Genomic DNA, 24134 nt, shown 5'->3' on the forward strand with positions numbered 1-24134 from the left:
TTAATTTCCTTCCAGCAGCGTGGTAATATGGTGATGTTTGCACATGAGACAAGACAGGTGCTGGTGGTGTGCCATCTGTGTTACTGTGTTTAGTCCACAACATTCAGTGACCCAGAAAACAGCAGCCTGCTGTGTGTATGAAAGACAGATAAAACGAACTGTGCTGTATTACTCTGTTATGCTAACAAGAGGTAATGTGCATATACTCAAGGGCATAGGTTTCGTTTGAGCAAGTTGAGGGGGGATTTGTGGCTCCTCCTTCCAGGCTGGGTCGCCTCCAGAATCTTTTTCATAGGGGTGGCCACATGTGGGCCACTAAACGCATTGGGCGGCACACCACAAAAACAGAATGTCCACCTTTATTATGCTGTTGTCAAATATAGGTTACGTGAGAAATATGGCAAAAAAGAGAAATGAAAGAATTTTATGCCTAGTTAATGTCCTACAATTAAAGTTGATATCTCTGAAAACAGATACATATGAAAAAGTTCCAGGAAGTCACAACCACTGCTTAAATGATTCTCAGCAGAGCTGAGCAGACGCAGGATTCATTCTCACAGAATGAAGTTAATTTTAAGAGCAAACTTGTTCAGGAAAGACAAATAAGTATGAGATCATGTAAGAATGGGAACTGTTGCCTGTCTCTATGTCGGCCCTGAGAAGCACCAATAATCTGTTCAGGGATTGGCACTAGCTCTACTGCAACCTTATTACATTATTACCAACAAAGGGCAGTCTTCCCAGAGGGGGCCACTGTGGCGAGTGCCCCCACAGGCCCCCCCTTGGAGGCTCCCCTGTTCCCAGGAAATTTATTTATGTATCTGTGTTTAATATTTGCAGACATGATTTACATCTTTTGTGTATGTTCGTGTTTACTGGTGTCCAGGCCTAACTGTCAGACACTGAAGTGTAGACAATGCTTGCAACTTTTGCTTTTTAAATGTGCAAGTAAGTTATCAACCAATGGATTTAAAGAGCTGTGCATGAAATGTGTAAGTGGGCTTTGCAAAAAGTCAATCAGCATTTCACACTTTTTAAGATACACCTTTACCATTTCCAGCCAGGCGCTGCTAATCAAATACGCTTGATTAACTGACCATCAGTTTGCTGGCCTGGAGCATCCGTGTGTGTTTGTTAACACAGTGTCACAGGGGTGGGTATCCAAGCAAGACCCATTGTGCAATGCTCAGAGCAGTTGCACAAAGCCTAAGGGCTATATCTAAGAATCTACAGGTCTCAGTTAGCATGTTAAATGTTAAAGTACAATTAGAAAAAGACTGAACAAGTATGGTTTGTTTAAAAAGGTTGCCAGGAAAAAGTTTTTTCTCTCTGAAAAGAACATGGCAGCATGGTTTAGCTTTGCACAGTTGCATCTTACACAACTGCAAGACTTCTGGAACAATGTCCTGTGGACAGAATCGACCAAAATAGAGATGTTTGGCCATAATACACAGCTCCATATTTGGAGGAAAAAACAAACAAATGCAGGATATCAGCACAAACACTTACTGCCAAGCACAGCGGTGCAGGGGTGATAATTTGGGCTTGTTTTGCAGCCACAGGGACTGGGCACCTCGCAGCCACGGAGTCAAACGTCAACTCCTCTGTATGCAAGAGTATCGTAGAGGAAGGCACAGACGCTTTACCGGAAAAACAGAAAATATCTACATCGGCGCTTGCTTCGGTTGCTTCCTACATCATAGATAAATTGGTGTGGTTTTGTTTCAGTTTTAAAACCACACCAACCAGACGATATTTTCCATGATACTGATGTTTAAAGTTGGTTATACAAAGAAAACAAACGATTTGTGACACTTGGTGGTTGTGAAATTGATATTGTTTAAGTCATTTTAAAATGTTATGTTTTTTAGGAGGCAAATAAAGAACATAAAATATCAACCCGCCCTCATTTTATCACGATTGTCACGTACAATTGCCACATTAAATATACTAGCAATTAAATATACTAAAGTTTCTGTACATTAAAAAAAGGAGCTGATTCTAAGGTTGTCAGGTTGGAAATAGAATAAATAATAATATAAAAAAATAAAAAGATAGAACTCTATTGCTATGACATATCTTTAAAAAGATAAATATAGCTCCTGCTGTGGTGGCAAGAATAAAATGCATTGTATTGTGCAGTTTGTTTGGGGGTAAACAGAAGAAGAACCGGGTACTTGGCATGAGCAGCTAAACAGTAACCACAATTGTTTTGTGGAAAAACACTGGCTAAAGATCCCACTGAACTACAAAGGTACATGTAAACCGAGCAAAGCCCCGTCTGAACAGATAGCCGTTCATTTATGACATGATGGTTATAGTGGCCTCACACCCTCATGTTTTGTGTTACACAGGGCGATTCTGTGCTGCTGTTGGACAGAGTGTGTTTATTGCCATGTTTATTACTGTTCCCAGCCCGATACCAAGTTGCTGACACTCATGCAAGCTCATGTGACCCTCTCAGAAAGCCTGGCACAGACAGTCAGCATGGAGGAATCTTTCAAATCCAGCAGAGGAGGCAAATCAGGAGGTGAAGTAAGGACACGGAGGCCTCCCTGACCCCTCGTTTACCACCACCAACACCACTATACCACTGGCATGCGTGGGTGTGTGGTGTTTACGTATGGCCGATTGCGTGTGTGTGGACAGCTGGTATTTGTTTGTGTTTACATCCACAGAGCTGTGGATTGAAGGAGGTGAAGACAGCGAAGGGGCCGCTTTCAAAAGCTTTCCTTTCCCCTTCTCTCCGTTTTAGCTTTCATCTCCTGCCCGTTCATGTTTCGCTGCAGAGTGTCAGGCAGATTGTTTAGCTGTCACATAGAGAGAAAGACAGACAGAGGAGCAGAAAATGAGGTTTGTAGAACATGATTGTGTAGTCTGGCTGGGCGACTGTATTAAATCCAGCTGACTGAGAAGTAGCCAAGTGTGAGATTATGATGCATCCATCTTCTTACTGTCATTATTTAACACACAATCACACACACACAAACAGGGACTGACAAGTTATACAAGAGGCCTGTATTACAAAGATGGATTTCATCTTGTCCAAGTTTTCTGTACTACAACGATGGCTCACTTTTTCCCCACTGTATAGATCGCCATAGTAACAAGATTCCAGATTAGAGGTCAACAGATACAAATTAACTGCCTGCTGACCAATCAGTTCTTTAGAAAGTAACGTCAGTATTGCCGAGGGTTCCTCTGACCTATGTTTGAGAATAGCAGGAGGGTCTAAAGCAGGAGTGTCAAACATGAAGCCTTGGGGTCCTGAATCGGCCCAGTGAAGACTGGACAGCTTTGAAAATGTTAAGGAGTGCAGTTTGTTAGTGTATTTTCCTAAATCTTTCCTAACCCCCCCCCCACAGCCATTCATACCACGTCATTACTAATTACTAAGTAATTAACTAACAGATTAACACTTAAATGAAAGAAAGTTTTCTGTTTATATTCTTCCTGGTTTCACTGGTCACTTAAGATATGCGGCCCATGATGTAAAATGACTCATCTCTGATCTAAAATGTTTAAGTAGCATTTATAATGTCAGCGATGGAGTCTTAGACAACTTGTTTTTCCCATGATGGGCTACAAATGGTCAGTGCTCTACAAACAAGGATAGAAAATCCAGAGTGCTTAAATTGCACACTTATAACACAGAGAGCTTTTCCTCTCTCACACACACTCCTGCTGCTGCTTTGTCTGTTACTACAAGTCTGTATTATGCACGTAACCCTTGTCATATTTTAAATGATTCTCATAGTTTTACCCCCTAATGGAAGACGAGCTGCTCTGCTGACAATTTTATTTGTATAGCACCAAATTACAATATCAGTAGCTTAAAGGCGCTTTGTATTTTAAGGTACAGACCCTACAATAATACAGAGAAAACACCAGCAATCAGAGGACCATCCCCCATGAGCAAGCACTAGGCGAGTGGGAAGGAAAAACTCCCTTTTAACAGGAAAGCACCAGCAGAAACAGGCCTGAGGAGGCGCGGCCATCTTTCATGACAGTAGATTTATCTGTGGTTGTGATTGGTCAAATGCTTCTAGTGCCTTCTAGTGCATAGCAACACACACTGGAAACCCTGGGTTAACTTACTGAGTTGACGTCCAGCTTCCTCCGACCGCTTATCCTGATCACTGATGTTAGGCTAAGTAAATCCAGATATCCTGGTTATGCTGAATACTTAACAGGCCTCAGGTCCATTTCTCTCAGCTTTCATGCACACAAAAGTAAACCATCCCAAATAGGTTGACATACAATATTTATTTAGGTTCACAAAAATGATAAGTTAATTATCAGGTAGTCCACAAATATTGTGGGAATGGTCTCATACAGTCATACAAGGGGCAGGGGGGAACATACATGAGAAACCATTTAGGAACAGGCCCACCCAGAAACGCTCTGATATTACCAAATAAAGTATGAAGCATGGAGAAAGGATGAACTTAAAAATTGGTTTAGTCTACGAAAAAAAAATGGAAGTTGGTTACTTTTTTTCATTATTATAGCCATTATTTTCCAAATGAGTTTTTTTAAGCCTTTAAAAACACAAGTCCCTCAGCTATTCAAAATATTTCTTCTTACTTATCTTTAATGAATGTAAAAAATAATCCGAAAAAAAAAGAAAAAGGGGCAGACCCTGCATTTAAAATATTGCCGTATATCAGGGTCATCCCTGAAGTGTCCCCCTCAGCAGTATCAATGGACCGAAACTGGTCAAAACTAGAAACCTAAATATTGTAAAAACCCCTCCACAGTACAGTATCTGAGGGTATGTATATATATTTATATATACTGTATATCTCAAAGTAGTCTGTAGTGTCCCCATATTGCCCGTGGTGGGCTTCCTGACGCTGTCTCACACCCATTTCGTTTTCCTCCTCGCATCTAAGACCTTTGTCCAATTCTGCCTTTACAGCAAGACATCTATTGCATTTCAGTTACCTTTGGGAATCCCACCGTCACCTTTCCGTCCACCCCTCTCCCCGAAACATGTCTCGACCTCATGTATGTTTGCTACAAAAGATGTTACACATTATGAACACATCATGCAAAGTGGCAATTCGGTTTGCAAAGATGGAGTAGTCATGTGTGTGTGTTTGTTTTAAATCTGTAGCCATTTTAGCTGCATTTGATTCAACCACCCTCCCCCAAAAAAGAAAAATCTACCTGAAATCCCACCCATTTCTGAAGCCACCTCTCCCTTTACCCATTAACAAAACATAACAATCAGCATTAGAAACGATATTAAACCATGATTTTTTTTTTCCTTTTGTACTAACCAGAATCTCCAGGAATAAAAGGGAAAAACCCCAAAACAAAACAAATGTATACAGTGGACAGTTGGGCGTCTGAGTCCAGGTCTTAAATCTGTGTCTGGAAAAGCCATTGTAGCGAGGATCAGTGAGCATAAACCAGAGCGGCTGCTGCCTTTAAGAAGAAAACCTTTTAAAAACATGTCCTGCGGCAGCGGTGGCAACAGTTGGTTTAAGAAGAATCCCTGATTGGCTGAAAGAAGTCAGGTGACCACCAGGTGAGGTAAGAGAAGTCCCACCTTCACGATGGGGATGATAGTATGGAGGTGTTTCCTCTAAAAGCCTAAAGTGTGTGTGTGTGTACATTTCTGATTACAAACTGAACATCTGCTCACATGCGTCCACGCTCACACTCAAGTGCGTGATGGTTTCTGAGTCAATCTAAAAAAAAACAACTGCATCGCACGTCCCGTCTCCTCATGCAGCAAAGACTGTTGCAGAAACACAAACACCAGTGGCTGAAAAACACCGGCAGAAAAGATAAAAAAAAAGAAGAAGAAACTAAATGAAAAACTGATGTTTGCTGCCTCGAATGTCCTTGAACTGCACATAGATTCCTTGGGCGTGACGATTTTTTTTTTTTCCATTTCTCATTTTTTAGTTCAATAATATTTCTTTTATCTATGCATTTACTTAGGAAAAACTAACAAAGATCTCAGTTGCTCTCTTATTACTATGTGTGCGTATCTTTTTTTTATTCTTTTTTTTCTGTATTGACGTTTGCATTGGTTTTCTCCTCTTCAAATTGTCCACGTTGAGTTTTTCTTGGTTTGCGTAGAATCTGTCTCTTTCAATATCATCAGTTTTTTTTGTTTTGTTTTGTTTTTTGGGAGGTGGGGGGAAATCCCAAACCCACTTCTAGCCATTTACCCCCCTCCCCCCCTTCCCACATTCATTTCCCGTTTCCCTCCCCTCTCCAACATGGGAGTGTGGGGGGGGGGGCGGGCTCTTCAGTCCCATGCGGCCTTCATCTCTCTGCCTCCATTGCTACACTAGCCTTCTGCTCTGCGCCCGTATGCGGGTTCACTCCCGTCGGCCAGGCTGGGCAGGGCTGTGTGGGGGGCTGCCCCTGAGTCCAGAGTCCCTGTGGAGGCTGCGGCACATTAGGTACATTTGATGAGACCCCCCAGCCGCCAACCTGGTGGGGTGGAGGTGAGGTGGCCATGGCGGCGGCCATGGGGCTTCCGCCACTGCCGCTGTTGAAGCTCTCGGAGGCCTTCAGCCGGGAGAACATAGTCAACGCGTCAGGGAAGTTGGGGGGCGTCGCTGGTGTGTTGGCTGGGGTGCACATCTGAGGATGAAGAGGGAAAAAACACAACAACAATCAATGCAGGAGTCCAAAACAGGAGTACACACATCCTCACAGAGCTGTTGTGGTTTATTAATAAATGACATTTCAGGCAGAAACCAACTGGATGGGGGGTGGGGCAGCAAACAAATTTTATTTATAAGGGGTAACACGTCAGAAAAAAAAATAAAATAACAATCACACTGCACTGCAATACAATAACCTGTGAGACATCATGTTATTTGTGGAACTGACATTATCACTAAAAGGCTAAAGCAGGAATGATATATGTAGTCTCTGCACTGTGGTGTCAGTTTATATGTGAATTTTCACTGTTACTGAACTTTAATATCTCCATTTATTTCTTGTGCAGTCACTTATTTCCCAGCTCTCAGTTCCTCTGTATTTACTGCAAATCAGTAAACGTGGCATTCATTTGATAGGTGTCACACACACAAAAAAACAAAAAACAGAAGTCATCAGTAAAGTCACATTGTGCCTTCAGGTTTTATGATTTTTCAAATTGGGTTCAAGTGCATCAGTAACTGAATTGCAGGAGAATTTCAACATTGCTTTATCACCCTGTCACACTGCAAAACTGTATAATAACTGTATAACGTATAACCAACTGCAAGCAAGGACAAACTGTCCTGGCATTAGTAGCAGACCTCAAAAGTTAATAAATCACTCAGTTAAACAGCAGATAATATATTATTGTAATACTGTTAGTTAACAGTTTTGATTATTTCAAGGCAACAGCCAGAGAAAGCACCACTCCAACCTCTCACGTGTAAATCTGTGCTTCTCTTCTTTGAAACACAACATCACTACTTTCTAATGTTCTACACTTAATGACTGAATATAGTAAAGAACAAAAACAACAAACAAACTGCAGTTTAGTCTGCTGAGAGAGTGACACAATTTGAGTTGTGACACTATAACTTGTGCTTTAGTATTAACACTACTTCCAGTGTTTCCACAAGTGTCTAATGATTTCTTCTACAAAACTCTGCCAAAGGAGGACCAGAGAGAGGCTTTCCCTTTCATATTATAACTGAACTCGTGTACCCAGTTCGCTGTACACCAGTGCAGCTGTGGTGCAGAAAAATGTAGCTGCACATGCCAGTTATAGTTTAAAAAAATAATAAAAATAAGCCCTATTCCATAAATGTACATAAGAAGTGGCCTTTAACAGCACTTAAAGGCAGTTATTCCTCCAAGAGAGGCAGACTGTTTTACATAACTGAAAGGGAATTTAGGGGGAATCCCAGCCACTCGCTGCTTCCTGCCGAGGGTCCTAATGATAACATAACGGCCTGCTGTTTAGGTCCACTTCCTGTTTCATCTCTAGAAGGGCCTCCAATTTGATTTAGCAGACCAAATAAACTTGGTTAGGTTGCTGATCTTGCTTTGTGGACGCATACAAAAAAAGCATACAAGTGCACATGATGTTCTCATTTTGAACTCTGTGTGTTTATTACTTCATGATTCACAGTTCAAAATTATCGTTATTCATCTTATACCAGGCCCCAGTGCAGGCCTTTCAGTTCTTCCGCTGTCTGAAAAGAACAATCTCCATTTCCCTTTATGGCAACTTGCTTCTGATAGGTTGCCCCTCACAAACTACAGGATTAAACCAGGGGTCCCCGATCCCAGTCCACGAGGGCCGGTGTCCCTGCAGGTTTTAGATGTGTCCTTGAATGGATAAATTACCTTCTCAACATGTCTTGAAGTTCTCCAGAGGCCTGGTAATGAACTACTCATATGATTCAGGTGTGTTGACCCAGGTGAGATCTAAAACCAGCAGGGACACCGGCCCTTGTGGACTGGGATTGGGGACCCCTGGTTTAAACAGTAGATTAGAGGGGTTACTGTGATCAGACTGTGTGCCTGAGAAGACCATTTTAAGAATATCTTCTCTATCTGATGTCACACAGACTCAACAGGTGGGAAAAAAGTCAGAGCTTAGAGCAGACCTGAGCTTTTGGCTCACAGTAATCAGCATGCATATAACTAGGAGATGGGGTCTTTTTTTAGTTATTGTTAATGTCTTAAAAGCTTTACTTAAATACCCCACTTGAACCTGTAAAAGCATTTACAGGTGCTAATAAAAACTACAATATACCTTTATATAAACCTTTATATAAAAGACACACACAGTCTACCTGACTTTATTATACTCCTGAGCTCTGACCCTCCTCTGTGTCAGCACTGTTATTGTTTTAGTGACACAAGAGCTGTTTCAGTGGCCACCCAGAGTGTGCGCACACTCACACACACTACACCCATGTGCCAACCAGCTTGCAGTTACCAGGCCATGTAAACAACATGTTTGGCAGATCAAAAATAGAAAGCCTTTATCATCCTCGCTAACGCAGCTTCTCGCGTACTGCTTCATGACCTGCTTCCTACTCACTGTCCCAGCCTCAGTTTATGACCGGAAAAACAACAACCTACTGTTCCTCGGGAGAAGCAGAGGTGGAGCCCTGTTTAGGCAGGAGCGTCGCCACCTAAAAATAAGAGCCAGGGCTGGGAGGGCAGGGCGAGCATCTGCTTGACTAAATAACCCTAAATCATCGTGCCTGAACAATGGAAGAAAACAGCTTGGCAACACAGAGGAGCGGCGTTATATAACACCGGATTTATTTAAGTATGACTGAGCTGGGATGGGCATCTCGAGGAAAATTACTGTTTGATATATGCTAGGAACTGACCACTCTTCAAATTAACCAGCTTTATAAAAACATCTTTCGTTCCCTTTTTCATTCTTCATGGTGTTACTGGAACTTTGAATACAAACTTCCAGTTTTCCCATAATCATCCTCCAAGCCTTTTTCCCCCCTTAACACTTACAAACAAAATATCCAACATTTTTGGCTCTTTCATATTTAACTGGAAGTTGTTTTAGAAGTTTCCCAGAATGTAGAGTCACAGGCTCCATGAATCAGCTATGAGGAATAACAGCTGCAGTGACACATGGATATCAGACAAAACAAAAATGCTAACAAGACAAAGGTGGGAAAAAAATGTTTTCCTTGCTGATGACCAGAACTCAGGGCAGCTTGTGGTATCTAATCAGCCCTGAGCTCCACCACCCAGGATGTGCAGACTGTGACACATAATCTTGGCACACAAACAGCCATCATAGGGAAAAGTAAAAGAAAACAGTGACAGGAACACCATTATTCCCCTTGGGACTGTAATCAAACCACCTTGCCCCCTAAAAGTGCTGTAGCTTGCAGGTTAGTCCTGTGAATGTGCAGGTTCCAGGCCGGGACGGGCCAACCTGAGCATGAGGTTCTCTGAGAGGCAAACCGCTATGAAAGGTGAGTGCGTCCACTGTGCCGACAGGAAACGCTGGCTCATGTCTCCGAGGCCGCTTCCTGCAGTAAAAAGACACCCTGGAATGCTGAAGTGACCTCTGTGATCCTTCCTGTGCTACCGGGATTTCTTAAGCCTCACGGTGAGCGTGTGAACTCAGGTAAAAAACAATGCCTCCTTTTCCTTCTTCTCAGGAATGAAAAATGAGGATTAAAATGCTGACACGTGACCTTTGCGCTTGTCTGCTGAGACCATTGCAACTGACTCACTCATCCATAAACACACACATAAGCAGGTACAAATATACACCTGCAGTTAGCAATGCGACAATACATTTCACCAGCTATAAACAGAAAGCCTCAAACATCGCGCGTCGTCCTTGCAGGAGACCTTGGACATAGACGATATCGACCCACAGGCATGGGGATCTGCTTCAAAATCACAGCAGCTGTCTTCTCTGCCAGGATGTCTCAGTTTGGATCTGATGGATTATTAAACACCTTCACACTTACAAAAGCTGTCAGTGTCACTACTGCTACAGTGGAACACACAATCACCCATCTATATACACACACAGAAGTCTTCCATACCAAATTTGGGATATACCATATGATATTAGCACAGCTAGGCTTTGTTTTGTCTCCAGACAACAAGTGGTATGCTTTATGTGTAGAGCATTAGAGTGGGGAGAAAAAAGAAAACATCAGACCTGCCACCTGCAGAGGTAAACTCTCACACATCCTACAGAGATTAAAGGCATGGCTCGGGTGAAGCGTACTGAGGCAACAGATTAATGTGTGTTTTCTCTTCATGTGTATTAAGTAGCAGATTAACTCAAGGACAGACTAACACTGCAAGACCTGCTGAGACCGGAGTCTTTAGGCCAGGGTTCAAATCCAGCTGGTCCTTGAACAAGCAACGGGCGCACACAGTAAGCATATGCTAAGTTAAAAATGCAACAAAAGGTGAATAAATGTAACTAAAAAAATCCATACACCTCTGATTTCCATGAATATGGTTATAAACTAATCTATACAACCTTTTAGGCCTTTTGACCTGTGGCTCATATGACATACATCTGCAGAGATCCCATTAAATGCAATTTTTTCCTTCTCACTGTTGCCAAATGCAATGGAGTCATCTGATTGTTGGATTTTCTCTGTGTTATTGTAGTGTCTTAACTTACAAACTTAAATACCTTGTGATAGGTGATTGTTGTTGCGGTTTGGCAGTATATAAACAAAACTAAACTGAATCAAATAACTGTTTTTCTCTTGTTAGAGAGACAAAAAAACTAAACTAAAAAACAACCCCTATCTATGGATGAATGAAATCTCTTGGTAAGTTCCACAACAGCAAAGGTGGCAGATAATAAGGTAATGGTAAATAAAATATTATAATTTTATAATTATAATTTTATGCATTTCTTTGCATTTCTTGGTGATTATTAAAATGAAAATTAATTAAGATGAGATGCAAGTATAACTGCACAGGTTAACACAGTCACCTGATATTAAAAAGGAAAAAAAAAATCCCTGGTTTGAAACTGTGACGAAACAACCCAGCGTAATCCCAATGCTGGTTCCAAGCCCGGATAAACAGGAGCGTTCCATCATAAAGGGCATCCAGTGCCAAATCAAATGTGTGGATCATTTCTTGCGCTAACCCCTTGGAAAATAAGGGAGCGGCCGAAAGTGTCTTTTCTTTGTGAAGGAGCTGCTTGCACATGTGCAAACAGCTTGCACAGTTGCTCTTGTGCTTTTCAGGCAACAGTCATTGTACAACAATTTAACATTTAAGTGAGACCGCACAGGGGGTGCGTGTTGTCACACACATGTTGACATAAAATGTGTCTGCATGGGAGGTTTGCAGTTGTGTCATGCGCATTTAAGTAAAGTAGGATGGGAATCATTCGAGTATTCGAATGGCTCAGTTAGGGATAGTAATACTTGTTAGATATCTAAGAATATGAGATACTTAACTTAGTTCTATGAGGTAAACTTGCTAAGATAAGTGAAACTACTTGAATGGGTTAAGAAGCTAGGGGGGAAAAAAATCAGTAACCCAAAATAAAAAGAGTAAAATACTAGCTTATATTCCTGCAAGTCGAATCTGTTCAGACAGCCAATGTTTCGAAACAGAAGCACATGTTACTGCTGCATTAAAGCGACAACCTTCAAGACAGCAGACTGTGTGTTTAAGTGAAAGTAGAAGCATAAGAAGTGCTACAGCACAGAGGTCTGGCTATTGGTAGCAGATATACAGATGGAGAGACGGGGAGGAATAACAGACAGCGAGAAGCAGTTTGTGTTCAAAACAGAGCCAACAGAAAGAGGTTGCCATGGGGACGGTTGTTATGAGGAAGCAGTACAGATCTCCCGTTGATGGGACGGGACTGAGGCAGACTCTGTGGTCACAGCAGCCCGGCCTCGTCCACTCTCGCTCTCTTCAAGACCGTTTGAGGAGAAACGTATGGCTTACTGGCAGCGACCGCTCGAAAGACGCCTGGGCTGAGCCTGCGCTGGAGCTACGTAAACCTCCTCATTTTGTGCATGTGTGTGTCCACAAACACAGATGAGCTGAAGTTATTTCCAGTCTAACCAAAGACATTCCTCAGAAATATCAAGTGTGTGCGTGTGTCTGAGTGCCATGCAGGCAGGCTGAAAGCTAGGACATGCTTATCCTCTTTCAAAGCTGTGCTCAAGGTCTGGTTACATTTTGCAAGTGGCGACCCTAACCGACCACCTCCATGTAACATTAACCTTTTACACTTACACACATACACACACGCACAGCCCCTTTTCAGCCTCTCTGGATTTTTCCGCCCAGCCGACTGATTTTAAGCCAAATTCTGCAACGGATGAAACGTCATCCGTTTGTTTCCATTAATCTAACCGAGGCAAACAAACACTCCTTTGATGAGACAATGTCTCATATTCATGTACAGCAAATAATACTCGTCTATTTCCTTCAAACATGAACATACACGTACAGAGACATCTAAACATGGAAGAAACCAAATTAAAGCCTGCGCAAACACACCGCCCGACAGCAACACATGACATGTAATCCTAGTTTCTTTTTCTCCATGGTTTTCCACTGAAGTGAATATTAGTGCAAGTCTATGACATATCCGTTTTCTCTCACCTCTTTTTCTCTCACTTCCTTCTTCCCGTCTCCCTTCTGTCTACGACCTGTTGGATACACTTCACGCATTCTATGTCAGCCCTCGCAGCAAACTCAGCTGTGAGATCTGAGAGACACACGAATAGTGAGAGCTGACGTGCAAATCCTCTCTGCTCAAATCCTCTTTGCCATATATATGTGAACGCACAGTTCTAACCTAAAAACAAATTACTTCTGAGTGCATCACGTCCAAAAATGAATTTTTAAAATCAGCTTTTTGTTTCAGATAACTTCTTACATTTTTAGATAATTAGGATTTATGAATGTATCTGTTGCACATTAATATTTACAGCAAGTGTTCAGTTTCATAGTCAAAAAATGTTATATCACGTCAAGTCTGAGGGCTATTTTGAAAGCTGACAACAGTATCTTAATGAGGGCAGTGAAGTGGATTGATTCCTATGGCACAGCCTAAACTGTACCCTCTGAAAGGGTGAGAAGATCAGACAGTTGGAGTTAGCTTGAAGTGGAGTCACTGCTCCTTTGTAGCATGAAAAGAAGTCAAATTAAGTGATTCAGACATCTACTTGTAATGGCTCCTGGGAGTGGGAGGGGGCACTAGGGTAGACTGGAGACTCGATCTCCAGCGAGTCTCTTTTTGCAAGCCACACTGAGCTGAAAGGCGGTGTAGCGCTGGTTCACGTGTGGCTGCACCAAGGAAAACAGCACAAGGACTTCCATCTCCAGCTACAGTCTAAGATGGTGGAGTTCATCTGCATGCTGAGAAACTCAATGGAGAGACAGCTGACTCCACTAAAGTGTAATTTAGCTGTCACCAAGTTTTTTGGCTTAAACTTGCAGAGGAGCACCTTAAACTGTATTGCTTGTCAATTCATTTAATAATGCACACATGCATGTCTGCATACTGTACTGTAATAGCAGCTAATCCTTAGGAAACACCGAGTCAAAATATATCTACAAACATTGAGACAAAGGTACGCTAAATTTAACTTCCTTTACAAATGATCCCAAACACTTGTGTAGGATTCCTTGGATCATTTTGGCATTCCTTTCCTTACGACAGGCTATTCCTGCATGCTCCTATCAGACTCATGTTTAGGAGCATCTTATTCAGGGTCCATGGGTTTGGCTGTTTGTCTTCAAACAATGCCATTATAAAAAAGGTGCTTAGCCTTAATTCAACTGTTTCACAGCTTCCAGTTACAGATCTTAAATGTGCTCTTCTGGATCTGCAGAAAAGAAAACAGCAGGATGTGCATGAGTGCTCTAAGGCGCTGGATGTGTGGGAAGATGTGCGATTCCCAGCAACACCAGGTCAGGACTAGTCTTAGGTTTATTTACATTACACAAGTTTGGAGAAGTGTGTATGCTTTGTGAAACATTCGCTTTAATTGTATTGTGTTTGTTTGGACTTGTAAGGGAAAAAATGCCGCTTTAAACTACACAGATCTGTGTCCGTTCGTGAGGAACACTGCAGCACTGTGAGAGACCGCGCACACTACTGCAAAAGAGGATGGATATTAATCTCTGACATGAAGTATTTATAACTTGAAAGCCAAGAACAACAACATGACATGAAATGCCTCCTTAATTTATTAAACTGCTGGCAGAGTGTGGAGACTGGGAGCTGGAATTAGTGTTGACTATAGCATGCTTTTAAAACACGGGGTAACCTCAACATGACGACAGTTTAACAAAAGTATGCCCAATTTAAAACAAAAAACAACAACAGCAAAAATTTAAAAAAAAATAAAATCACTGTTTTTAAGTTCATTTAATTACTGATGTTCGACACCAGATTTACTTGTAATTTGACATTGCAAACCATAAACACAAACAGATGGATCAACATAAATCTTGAAGAGAAATTATAGAGAGGAAGAAATGGCTAAAAGGCTAATGGCAGCAGGAGGAGCTCTGGCAAGACAAAGCTGAAACAAAATGGAAAGGAGGGCAGACAGAAAAAAGCAGAAAACGCTGAATAGCCCATTGCTGCATTAAGAGTACATGATTCTGCCTGCCTGCCTTTTAAATGTTTAAATAGGGAGTGTTCTTATGTGTGAGCCATTACTGTTTTTTGTTTTGAAGCTGCAGCTCAGTAGTTAGGTCCCAGTGCCGTTATTATGAAGAAGAAAAATGAATAAACGGGCATTTCATTTTAAAATCAGCTTCTTCTGGTTCTGATGCTAAATCAGTAAATATAAAATAGCTGCTTTGTTCATGTTTGTAGAAATGCTAATGAGGATTTTATGTTAATTGAAAAGCCGTGTGATTAAAACTGCTATTTAACAAACATGCAGGCTGCCTGTTTAAACAGAGGATGTGACCATTTAGACACAATAGTCTTTATGAAACCAAGGATAGCACAAAAACTGTTTGCTTGTCACACCTGACACATTTATAATACTCCTACAAATGCTTCTCAAAGTTCAGGTATCGCTTGCACCTAGTGGAGAAACTCCAAACAACTGGATTTCCATTCATCCATTTGCTAACTCAAAGAAACTGTAGATTCTTTTAGTATTCGAGGTCTGACATCCTATCGACACTATCGCAGTAAACTAAACCAGGCGAGGCAGCTTCTCTCTGTTTTTATCATCCCAGCGCACAGCTTACCAACAATGAGGTGACAGTTGGGGTTTCTGGGAGTGGCTGGACGTCAGATCTGGCCGTTTTTTTTGCTGAACTAAATAAAGGAAGCAAAACAGGTGCCGCTGAACGTTTCAAGTGACCATCGCCTCCCCTCAGTTTCTAGCAGCTGAGTCCCGCTGACTCTTTGAACATATGCATGTGAGCTAATACTGTACACACACTCGCACAGAGCTCTGTCTGGAATGTGCTCCAGAGAAATTCCGTTGATCATTAGCTCGGATGTTCTGTTTTGGTGTGCATGTGTTATGACGCTGTTAAATAAGGAAGGAGAATGAGAAAGAGAAACAAAGAAGTGAGAAGCAATGAAAGTCAGATAACAGCAACAGAAATACAAATACGGGAGAACTGGGAGTGTGACCAGCTGCACACACTGTGCCCCTTACAACAGGCTAACAATAGGTGTTCAGTGGAACTCATATCTAGAAAAAGGAGTTTGGCAAGGAAACAATTAGGCCAAAGGTCATCGTGACAGAGAACCAATCACAGGTGCACTCGGATTCAGCCTGCCTAAAAGACACCCTTCTTAAAGCTGTGCATACTCAGATACATGACAATTAGCTTTTGTTTTACCTCAAAAACACACATGTCAGATCTTTGTTATCAGTATTGATGCAAACCAATAACGCCAACTACAAGTGTAAAAAAGACATTATCAGTATGCTGAAGTTAAAAGCCTTTGTACATATTAAGACACAAAAAAAATGCTCAATGTTCAAATGTTCAAAGTGTTGGCTCCATACAAAACACAAAGTGTATCTTCCATCCAAAATTCCTGTTCACAATACTACCAAAAAAAATAATGCATTAAATTATTGCAAATCAAGTATCATCAAAATTTGTTAACTTTTCAATTAAATCCAAGACTGCTAGCTAGCAAAAGAGATCAGAGACTGGTGATGAGTTCAAGGTCAGGAATGCGAGTCGGGAAAGCAGGAAAGGGATGGATATGGCCCGGAAAGAACCCCGCTGGAATAGCAGGACTAAGTACCAGCGATACATGGCTGAGAATCAGCTGACCGCAGCCTGATTGCAGTGCTGCAGCCACCTGAGCAAAACAGGGCAGACACAATGTGGCAACACTGCCTTCATTCAACACACAAGGGTGCTATGTGCTGCTTGTGTTTTCTGAGCCATATGCCTAACTTGTGTGTGTGTGTGTGTACCCTGTGACTCTTAGAAACAGTGAAACCCAATCTAACTCGACCGCTCATAAACACATCTGGTCCTCACAACCATCCCACATGGATTCCCATTCCCTGAGTCCCTTGAGCCAAAGTTCCTGTGTCTTTGGGTGTGTGTAGCTGCATGCATGTCTTTCTGTGTGTTTGTGGGTCTGTGTGTGTGGTAAGGGTTCTGGGAAGTTGTTCTCCTGGAAACATGCAGGGCAACATGCTGGAGCATGCAGAGCACAGGCCAAGCCTCTTCTGATGTGGTTAGGTGCTTGGCATGGCTATGTGAGACACACACACACACACACACACACACACACACACACACACACACACACACACGTTAACAACATTAGCAGATCTAGACACGATTAACTCTGCAATCTGAGACACTGATGCATGCACACCCATGGGATTACATAGCATGAACACATGACATCACAAAACGCTGTGAGAAAACAAACTGGATTTAAAATTAATGCACTTCTGTAAGTAATGTCTGTAACAGGACAGAGGACACTCTGTTTTGATTATGACGGAGACACAAAGCAGCTTTGTGTTAACTCTGTTATTGTATCTTCCACCCAAATACCTGGCATTGCCATGACATTTCCTCATTTCAGCCCAAAGCTAAACACCCAGCGTTGCTCGTTTTCATTCATTCCTCACTGGCATTAAAGAGACAGTCCAAGCATCCTTGATTAACTTTGGTTAGCCTTTCCTGATGAGCGGATACAGGTTGAGATACTGAGAGGGAGAGAAATGGGAGCAGACAGTCGTCCATGTTGTCACACAGTGATTTATGGAGGTAATTATACCTCTGCTCTTCTGCATGAGCACACCGCACACTTCTCAGGAATTAGATCTTACATGGATGAGGAAAAGTTGGGATTTCGAAAAAAATCTTGTTTTTAAAGCCACACCCAGACACCGAAAACCCACTGTTTGTAGTTACAAAAAAAAAAAACCCACCTCAAACACACAATCACACACAGAACCTTCCTCTTTTCTCCTGCTGAGTGTTCATATTGCTGGGAAACAGCCTTTAAACAACCTCACACCTACTTTTATCACTGCCCAGCAGTGCTCTAGACTGTTTTTCTACATCACTGCACGCAGCCAGTCTGCGCTGAACGTTGCCCTTCATAAAATCGGTTCCATCCACCTCACGCGTGATGCTTGCAACGAAAGGCAACAATAAAAATGTGATCATTCAAACTATATAGCACATTGTTTTGGACTGCATCGTGTTGCCAGTATGTAAGCCAGGATGAGTTGGTCTTAGGAGCAGAATTATTCAAAGGCCTTTAAAATCATGTTTTGAAGGTTACTTTGTTTGTATTTAACCATTACACTCAGAAACAATCGGAAAGAGACAAGGCCCGATCCACAGGACATGAACAGGGGACAGTCACAAAGGACGTGACTTTAGATGTGTTCAAAGGGGAAAAGGGAGGGTGAAATATTTCCTGAGGACCTTTTTTTTTTTTTTTTTTAATCCTGACCTACTAAGCCAACATGGTTTTTAACACCACAGCCCTGACTTCATTCAATAGGACCTCAGTAGACTTCCTTTAACAGCAGTGAGTGACAAAAAACATACTCATATAAACCAGGCTCTGTGGCTTAGTTAGTTTGCGCTGGGCTTAGTCACATGATGGGGGTCACATGTGGAAGTCATCCTGTTGGGCTACTTCCTCATCTGTGGTCACATGAGTATTCATTCACTTTATTGTGGCTGTATGTGTGTTTATGCATGCCCTACATTGAGAAATATTAATCATGGAAAACAGTGATACTAGTGTGAACACACAGCATCAGTGTTTGCCCTACAAAGACACACAAAGAACCACATGGAGACGGGGAGTTACACCGTGTAGACAACATTAATCAGAAAACATGATGACTGAATTGATGATGAGGTTTTCGCAGACTTGCTCGTGTACATTTTTCCCATGAAATCATTTGTTTTGTTTTTTTCAAACAAATGACTAATCATTTTCTGTTAATTACAGTCATGAGACAAGACAATGAAAAGGGTGAGGATTTACTGACCGCTGATGTGGCAGATTTTTAACAGGACAAACGATACAGTAAATGAGAAATAGCTCAAAATTTTAAACCTTCAATTAATTTTTATAAAATCCCTGGAAAAATAAGCTCAGAACGGCTCTTAAATACATATAAAACGGGCAGAGGTGCTACAGAATTTGCATAATATTTGATATGAGGAATTAGCATCAAAACAGCCCGCAGCAACAGACGTACAACCCAGAAAACACACGTTCCAAGTGTGAATGAAACGAAACGATATGTTGTTGTAGGGCTGCTGAAAAGAGGATGGTTATAAAACAGGAAATACAGAATCATTTCTAGAACTGTTGTGTGTTGGATCTGTAAAAAAGCCAACATAGTGAGCCGTGCACACTGAGCACCAGGAGCAGTTGCTACGGTCAATGTGAAAGGGTCCATTTTGGGTTAGTGCAAGCATTGCATCCTGCAGGAATGTAATGTGGTTGCAGTGTTTGTATGTACAGTGTGTGTGCGCTTGGAGGAGAAATCTGGGAGTAGACTGGGAGGAGGTTACACAAAACAGAGCAGATTAGGCTGTGATTAGGCCATGTGAAGTAGGTGCAAGCTTTGATGACTTCATTCAAAAACACAAAAATGAATGGACAATCTGGTGCAGATAGCATCCACATGTGGTTGTGTACTCTGTGAGTCATGCAGCAACGTATGTAGAAACAAACAGGAGGTAAATGCATGTCTGTGCAGAAATTGCAGCTCTTTAACATGATACACCAACACCCAGGCCCTCCTGTGAGTCAGTAAAAGAAAATTATAATGACAAGAGCTTTAGCCAACTCCTCCAGCATTCACAGCATTACATAAGATTGTACTGGTGAGTGGACCCAGTAACCCCACTATTTGATATGGGCTATAACCCTCTGACAGAAGGCACAAATGCTTCATTACCAAAGCGCAGATAAACAAAAATCAGGCTCAAGCTAGCTTATAAATCCTTATCGGCCAGCACTTTGTTTAGAGATAATACACATGTTCTTAAACAACAGCACTTTTGAACTTGAGGTGATTTCAATTTCAGGACGCCAAATTTAGATAGGAACATGATTCGCCAAACCTTACTCTGGCTCACACATTGTCTTTGGGACTTTAACCCCCCTCAAAAAACAAACAAACAACCCCCAAACAAAAACCCACAAAGGCACAAATCAGTTCACCGAATGGCATCTGTAAACCAACTGATCTATGTGGCGTCCTAGTGTTGCTCCGCTGCCAACAAACCCATGCCTGTGCGTGGGTTAAAGGCTTCAGTTTGTATTGCGACACAAAAAAAATGACCGTATTTAAAACACAAATCTGGCTGAAGAGAGACAGCATGGCAGAGAGAGTGTGTGCTGGAGTTAGGAGTGAGAGCAAAGTGGATTAGGTGTGTATACCAACGAACGCTGTGGCACGATAAGCTGCAGCAAGGTTGGACACGCTGCCCTGCTGTAGTACTGTTGTGACTCACACAAAAACACCCACACTTGTGCATGCACAAAATACAAATCTGTGTATGAAAAAAGTGTGCGAGCGCAAATAGATATGCAAAAGGAAAAAAAGAGGAACGTGAACCTGTGATTATGCAAGATCACATCCATAACAACAACACAATAGACACACAGGTGAGCCGCATTCTGACTTTCCTCATCCGGTCTCTGCAGCATGCTCAGCTCCCGTTTGGCACACAGCACAGGGCAGCTCTTGGCAAAGTGTTTACTCGCAAATTAAAGTGAGACATTTCATGAGCTAAATGGAAGCCTGAGATGCTCTTATTGAGTGATCAGATGATAAAGGAGGCCTGTCGTGCTCTCTTACGAAAATGCTGATTTACTTAAAAACAAAAAGAAGAAAAAAGACTGCGATCAATGTGAACACGTACCACCCAAAAGCACAGAAATGCACACGAGCGCACACTAAAACACAATGCAATAAAAAAAATATCAAATCCTCTTTTTTTCTTTTATCCCTCCTCCATATACTTGAGGCTAAAACGATCAGCAGTTTAATGACTTTGAGAGAATGCGAAAACATAATGGCGGACAATTTTGTCCAAAATAAATAACATAAAAACAATACTCTCACGTTTACGTCAGGCTCTTCCAGCTGCCATGCATTGCAGCTGAAAACAAAGGCATGTGTGCTGCCAAAGTGCACTGCTGCAAAGAGCCCAAATACTGCTCATGTTTCATAATATTCAACCCCTGTGTGTGTGTGTGTGTGTGTGTGTGTGTGTGTGTGTGTGTGTGTGTGTGTGTGTGTGTATACAGAGTCTCCTACAGCACAAACGCCTTCCTGTTAACTGTGCTCTGATTCGTCTCCCCCGTAACGTGCACTGTGTTGGAGGGGGGAGCAGCTACAACGCAATGAGACAAAAACGGGTGAATTACTGACGGCAAATGCAGCAGCAGCACGAGGGTCTATTTGAGAGAGGCAGCTGTCTTCCTGGAAAGAGGTTTTTTTTTTCCTCTTCTCGCTTACTCAGAAACAGAGGCCCTTCCTTCCGTTATGCAGTCCAGCTAATACAATGAAAAATGAGGTGTTTTTTTAATCCAACATTCAACATTCTTCCTCCTTTGTGTACACACACAATCTCTCTTCCTCTCTCTCTTCTGCTTTGTGTGTGTAGCTGCTGCATGCCTGCTAGTGTGTTTATTTCTGGAAGCTCACAACATGGCCGACATGTGCTTTGTTATTGTTAGTACAACATCATATCTCTAGGCCTATAAGGGCTGTTCCCCTGCCCCCATCCCACCCAAAACAAGCAGAGCAGGTAGCCTTAAAGAGACACCAGCCTAAACAACATTCTGTGTCTAAAGAGAAGAAGGAAGGGTATGTATTTAGAAGAACTAGATTGTCATCAACCCCCTCCTCCTCTTCATCCTCCTCACACTCACCATTTGATGATGATGGCCATATGGAATATTTGTTTCTTGAAAAAAGGCACTGAGGGCAGTCTAAAACGAAACACAGAAAACAAATGACATTTTTTAACTGGCAGCCAGAAGCAAGAAACACAGCTACCGGGCAATTTCTGCTGTAATGCGCGTTTTTATGACACAATACAACGAGCGTGTTGTGAAGAGAAAAAAGAAAAGTACAGCTTGATCTATGGCCGACTGAGCGCAGACTATAATGTACCAAAGTAGTCCTTTGTAGGCTAGTCGATACAACACGGCGGTCATCTTTATTGCGTAATAGTACTCTAGCCTCGCCTGTTCACTGCTGTCATGTATCGGATTATAGTATTTAATCTAGAGTGAGGTCTAATTGGATAGCTGTACTGCGTTACTGTGTACTCTCAACGGATTTACTTCAGCTAAAGCACAGATAGCTCTACTTTAAATACAGCCAAAGTTATAGCATGAAAGTAGCCACATTAAAAAAGAGGGAGGGGGTAACACTAGCGCTTTGTTTAGTTTTAAAAAGCTTAAAAGACATAAAAAATTAAAAAATAAATATGGGTAAGGGTATGCAGACACGCTTAAATGAAAGCTAGCAGTGGGTGAGACGTAAACATTAGCCGTGTGGCTGCTAACGTTAAGCCGCTCGAGCTTTATTTTCTTTTCTGGCTCCCCCCCACACTCCTTTACCTCGAACTGCCAATGTGCCGCTTGCAAAAGCTGCTTCGCTTGGTCTGCCGCACAACCCGCCGTCAGGACGAACTGGTTAATCATGACTTGATGTTTGAGTTCATCCATTTTCGACGAAGCCCGTGTCCTACTCGCGGCGGCTGGCTCTGAAGCAGACTTTCGACCGTTTTTTCCTCTTTCTTCACTCGAGTTGTATTCCGTTCCCTCTGCCTCAGTCGTCCACCATTACAGCCGGTTGAGCAAACACAAATATTTACTGTAGGAGCGGTAGTGGAAGGAACCAGACTTGATTGACAAAAGCACGCAGCCAATCACGTGAGAGCACCGCCGGTGGGACTTGTATGCCGCAAGGGAAGGGTCTCGTTTCGGCGTGTGTTTATCCGGCTGCTTCCGGTTAATTTTGACACCTACGCGCACATTAAACGAAAACAGTTCACATTTGTAAAAAGGTTTGAAAACACGGCACACCCACAGTGCGAAATTCGTCGCGAACGGGGGTTAACCTCACACCGCAGGAATCTCAGAAAGGGTTTGTTTTGGACTACAAATCCCGTGAGCACGCGCTTTGTTTGTAAAGTTCCAGAAGGCGAGGCTTTTTGTGAATGACGGCCGCTCTCGTCCAATTCCCAGGCTCGCTGTGTCGCTACCTCGCCAAATATGGTAAACAAATCCACCATCGCCAATTACATCGCTCCGAGTTAAATTCGGGACAGTCGACAGCCGTGGGTGAATAGCGTCGTGTCTGCTCTGGGCAGTTTCTCACAAAACTACCTCTCACTTTTGTGTGTTTGTGTGTGTGTGTCATATCAGTGCCGCAGCGTATCAGTGCGGACTGCGGCGGTACTACAGCCTTTCGCATCCTCATTTCTCCTTTGTTGAAAAAACAGTCTCTGTTTACATTGATGGGTTGCAGGGCAAATTCCCCTTTTTTCCCTTTCACTTGCCCAAGGACTTGCCAACAGGTTAGTTAATCGGTAGCATTTCATTATTTTTAGTAAACAGGACACTGTGTTTTGTTTTGTTTTTTAAATCCACATGTAGTTATTCAGTAGATATCCGTTACCACAATAATGAGGGTATAATTTCAAATCTCTAAACAAATGAAATTAATATGAAATAATGTGAGAACGCAGTCGAGTCCTGGTTTCTGTGACAATGAATAAACAATAGATTATTAGGGTAGTTACACTGGGCCGATTAAATGACTGGAAACACTCCCGTCTGGTTTGCGCTCAGCATTTAAGTCAAAGGCAATAAATGAGCAACTACGTGGGCGGATTAGAGTGTGCAAAGGCAGCATACTTCTAAAACATCAGATTTAGTGCAGACTGTGTGTAAAACAAGCTTTCGGATATCACACACGGCGCTTGGAATTGTGGGTAAGTGTAAACTGTAAGGGCAGCACGGTGCCTCACAGTAAGAAGGTCCTGAGCTCAATTCCACCATCAAGCGGGGTCTTTCTGTGTGGAGTTTGCATGTTCTCTCCCCAGCTTCCTCTCACAGTCCAAAGAATTGGAAACTCTAAATTGCCCAAAGAGAGTGAATGTGAGTACATATGGTTGTCTGTGTATATGTGTTAGCC

General features: G+C 42.2%; 1 protein-coding gene across 1 annotated transcript; it reads right to left on the bottom strand.

Annotated features, from left to right (window-relative positions):
• Window positions 1-4255: 4255 nt before the first annotated feature.
• ubald1a (UBA-like domain containing 1a) lies at window positions 4256-22797 on the bottom strand. Its single transcript, XM_085361260.1, has 3 exons — window positions 22553-22797; window positions 21857-21916; window positions 4256-6609 (listed from the first exon to the last, which is right to left on the bottom strand). Exons 1-3 carry the CDS (start codon window positions 22658-22660, stop codon window positions 6286-6288), a joined length of 492 nt encoding a protein of 163 aa, XP_085217386.1. The 5' UTR covers window positions 22661-22797; the 3' UTR covers window positions 4256-6285.
• Between the last annotated feature and the right edge of the window lie 1337 nt (window positions 22798-24134).

The sequence above is a fragment of the Diplotaxodon limnothrissa genome, linkage group LG8, assembly GCF_057381915.1.
Source record: "Diplotaxodon limnothrissa isolate DT_005_m linkage group LG8, D_limnothrissa_male_GT1.1, whole genome shotgun sequence".
Lineage (NCBI taxonomy): Eukaryota > Metazoa > Chordata > Actinopteri > Cichliformes > Cichlidae > Diplotaxodon > Diplotaxodon limnothrissa.

Bases quoted from the DNA above. Each gene is read 5' to 3' on its own strand.
- ubald1a (XM_085361260.1), bottom strand. From the start codon at position 22,660: ATGGATGAACTCAAACATCAAGTCATGATTAACCAGTTCGTCCTGACG. The intron at 21,917-22,552 runs GTAAAGGAGTGT...GTTTCGTTTTAG, and splicing joins CGGCACATTGGCAGTTCGAG to ACTGCCCTCAGTGCCTTTTT. The intron at 6,610-21,856 runs GTGAGTGTGAGG...CTTCATCCTCAG, and splicing joins ATGGCCATCATCATCAAATG to ATGTGCACCCCAGCCAACAC.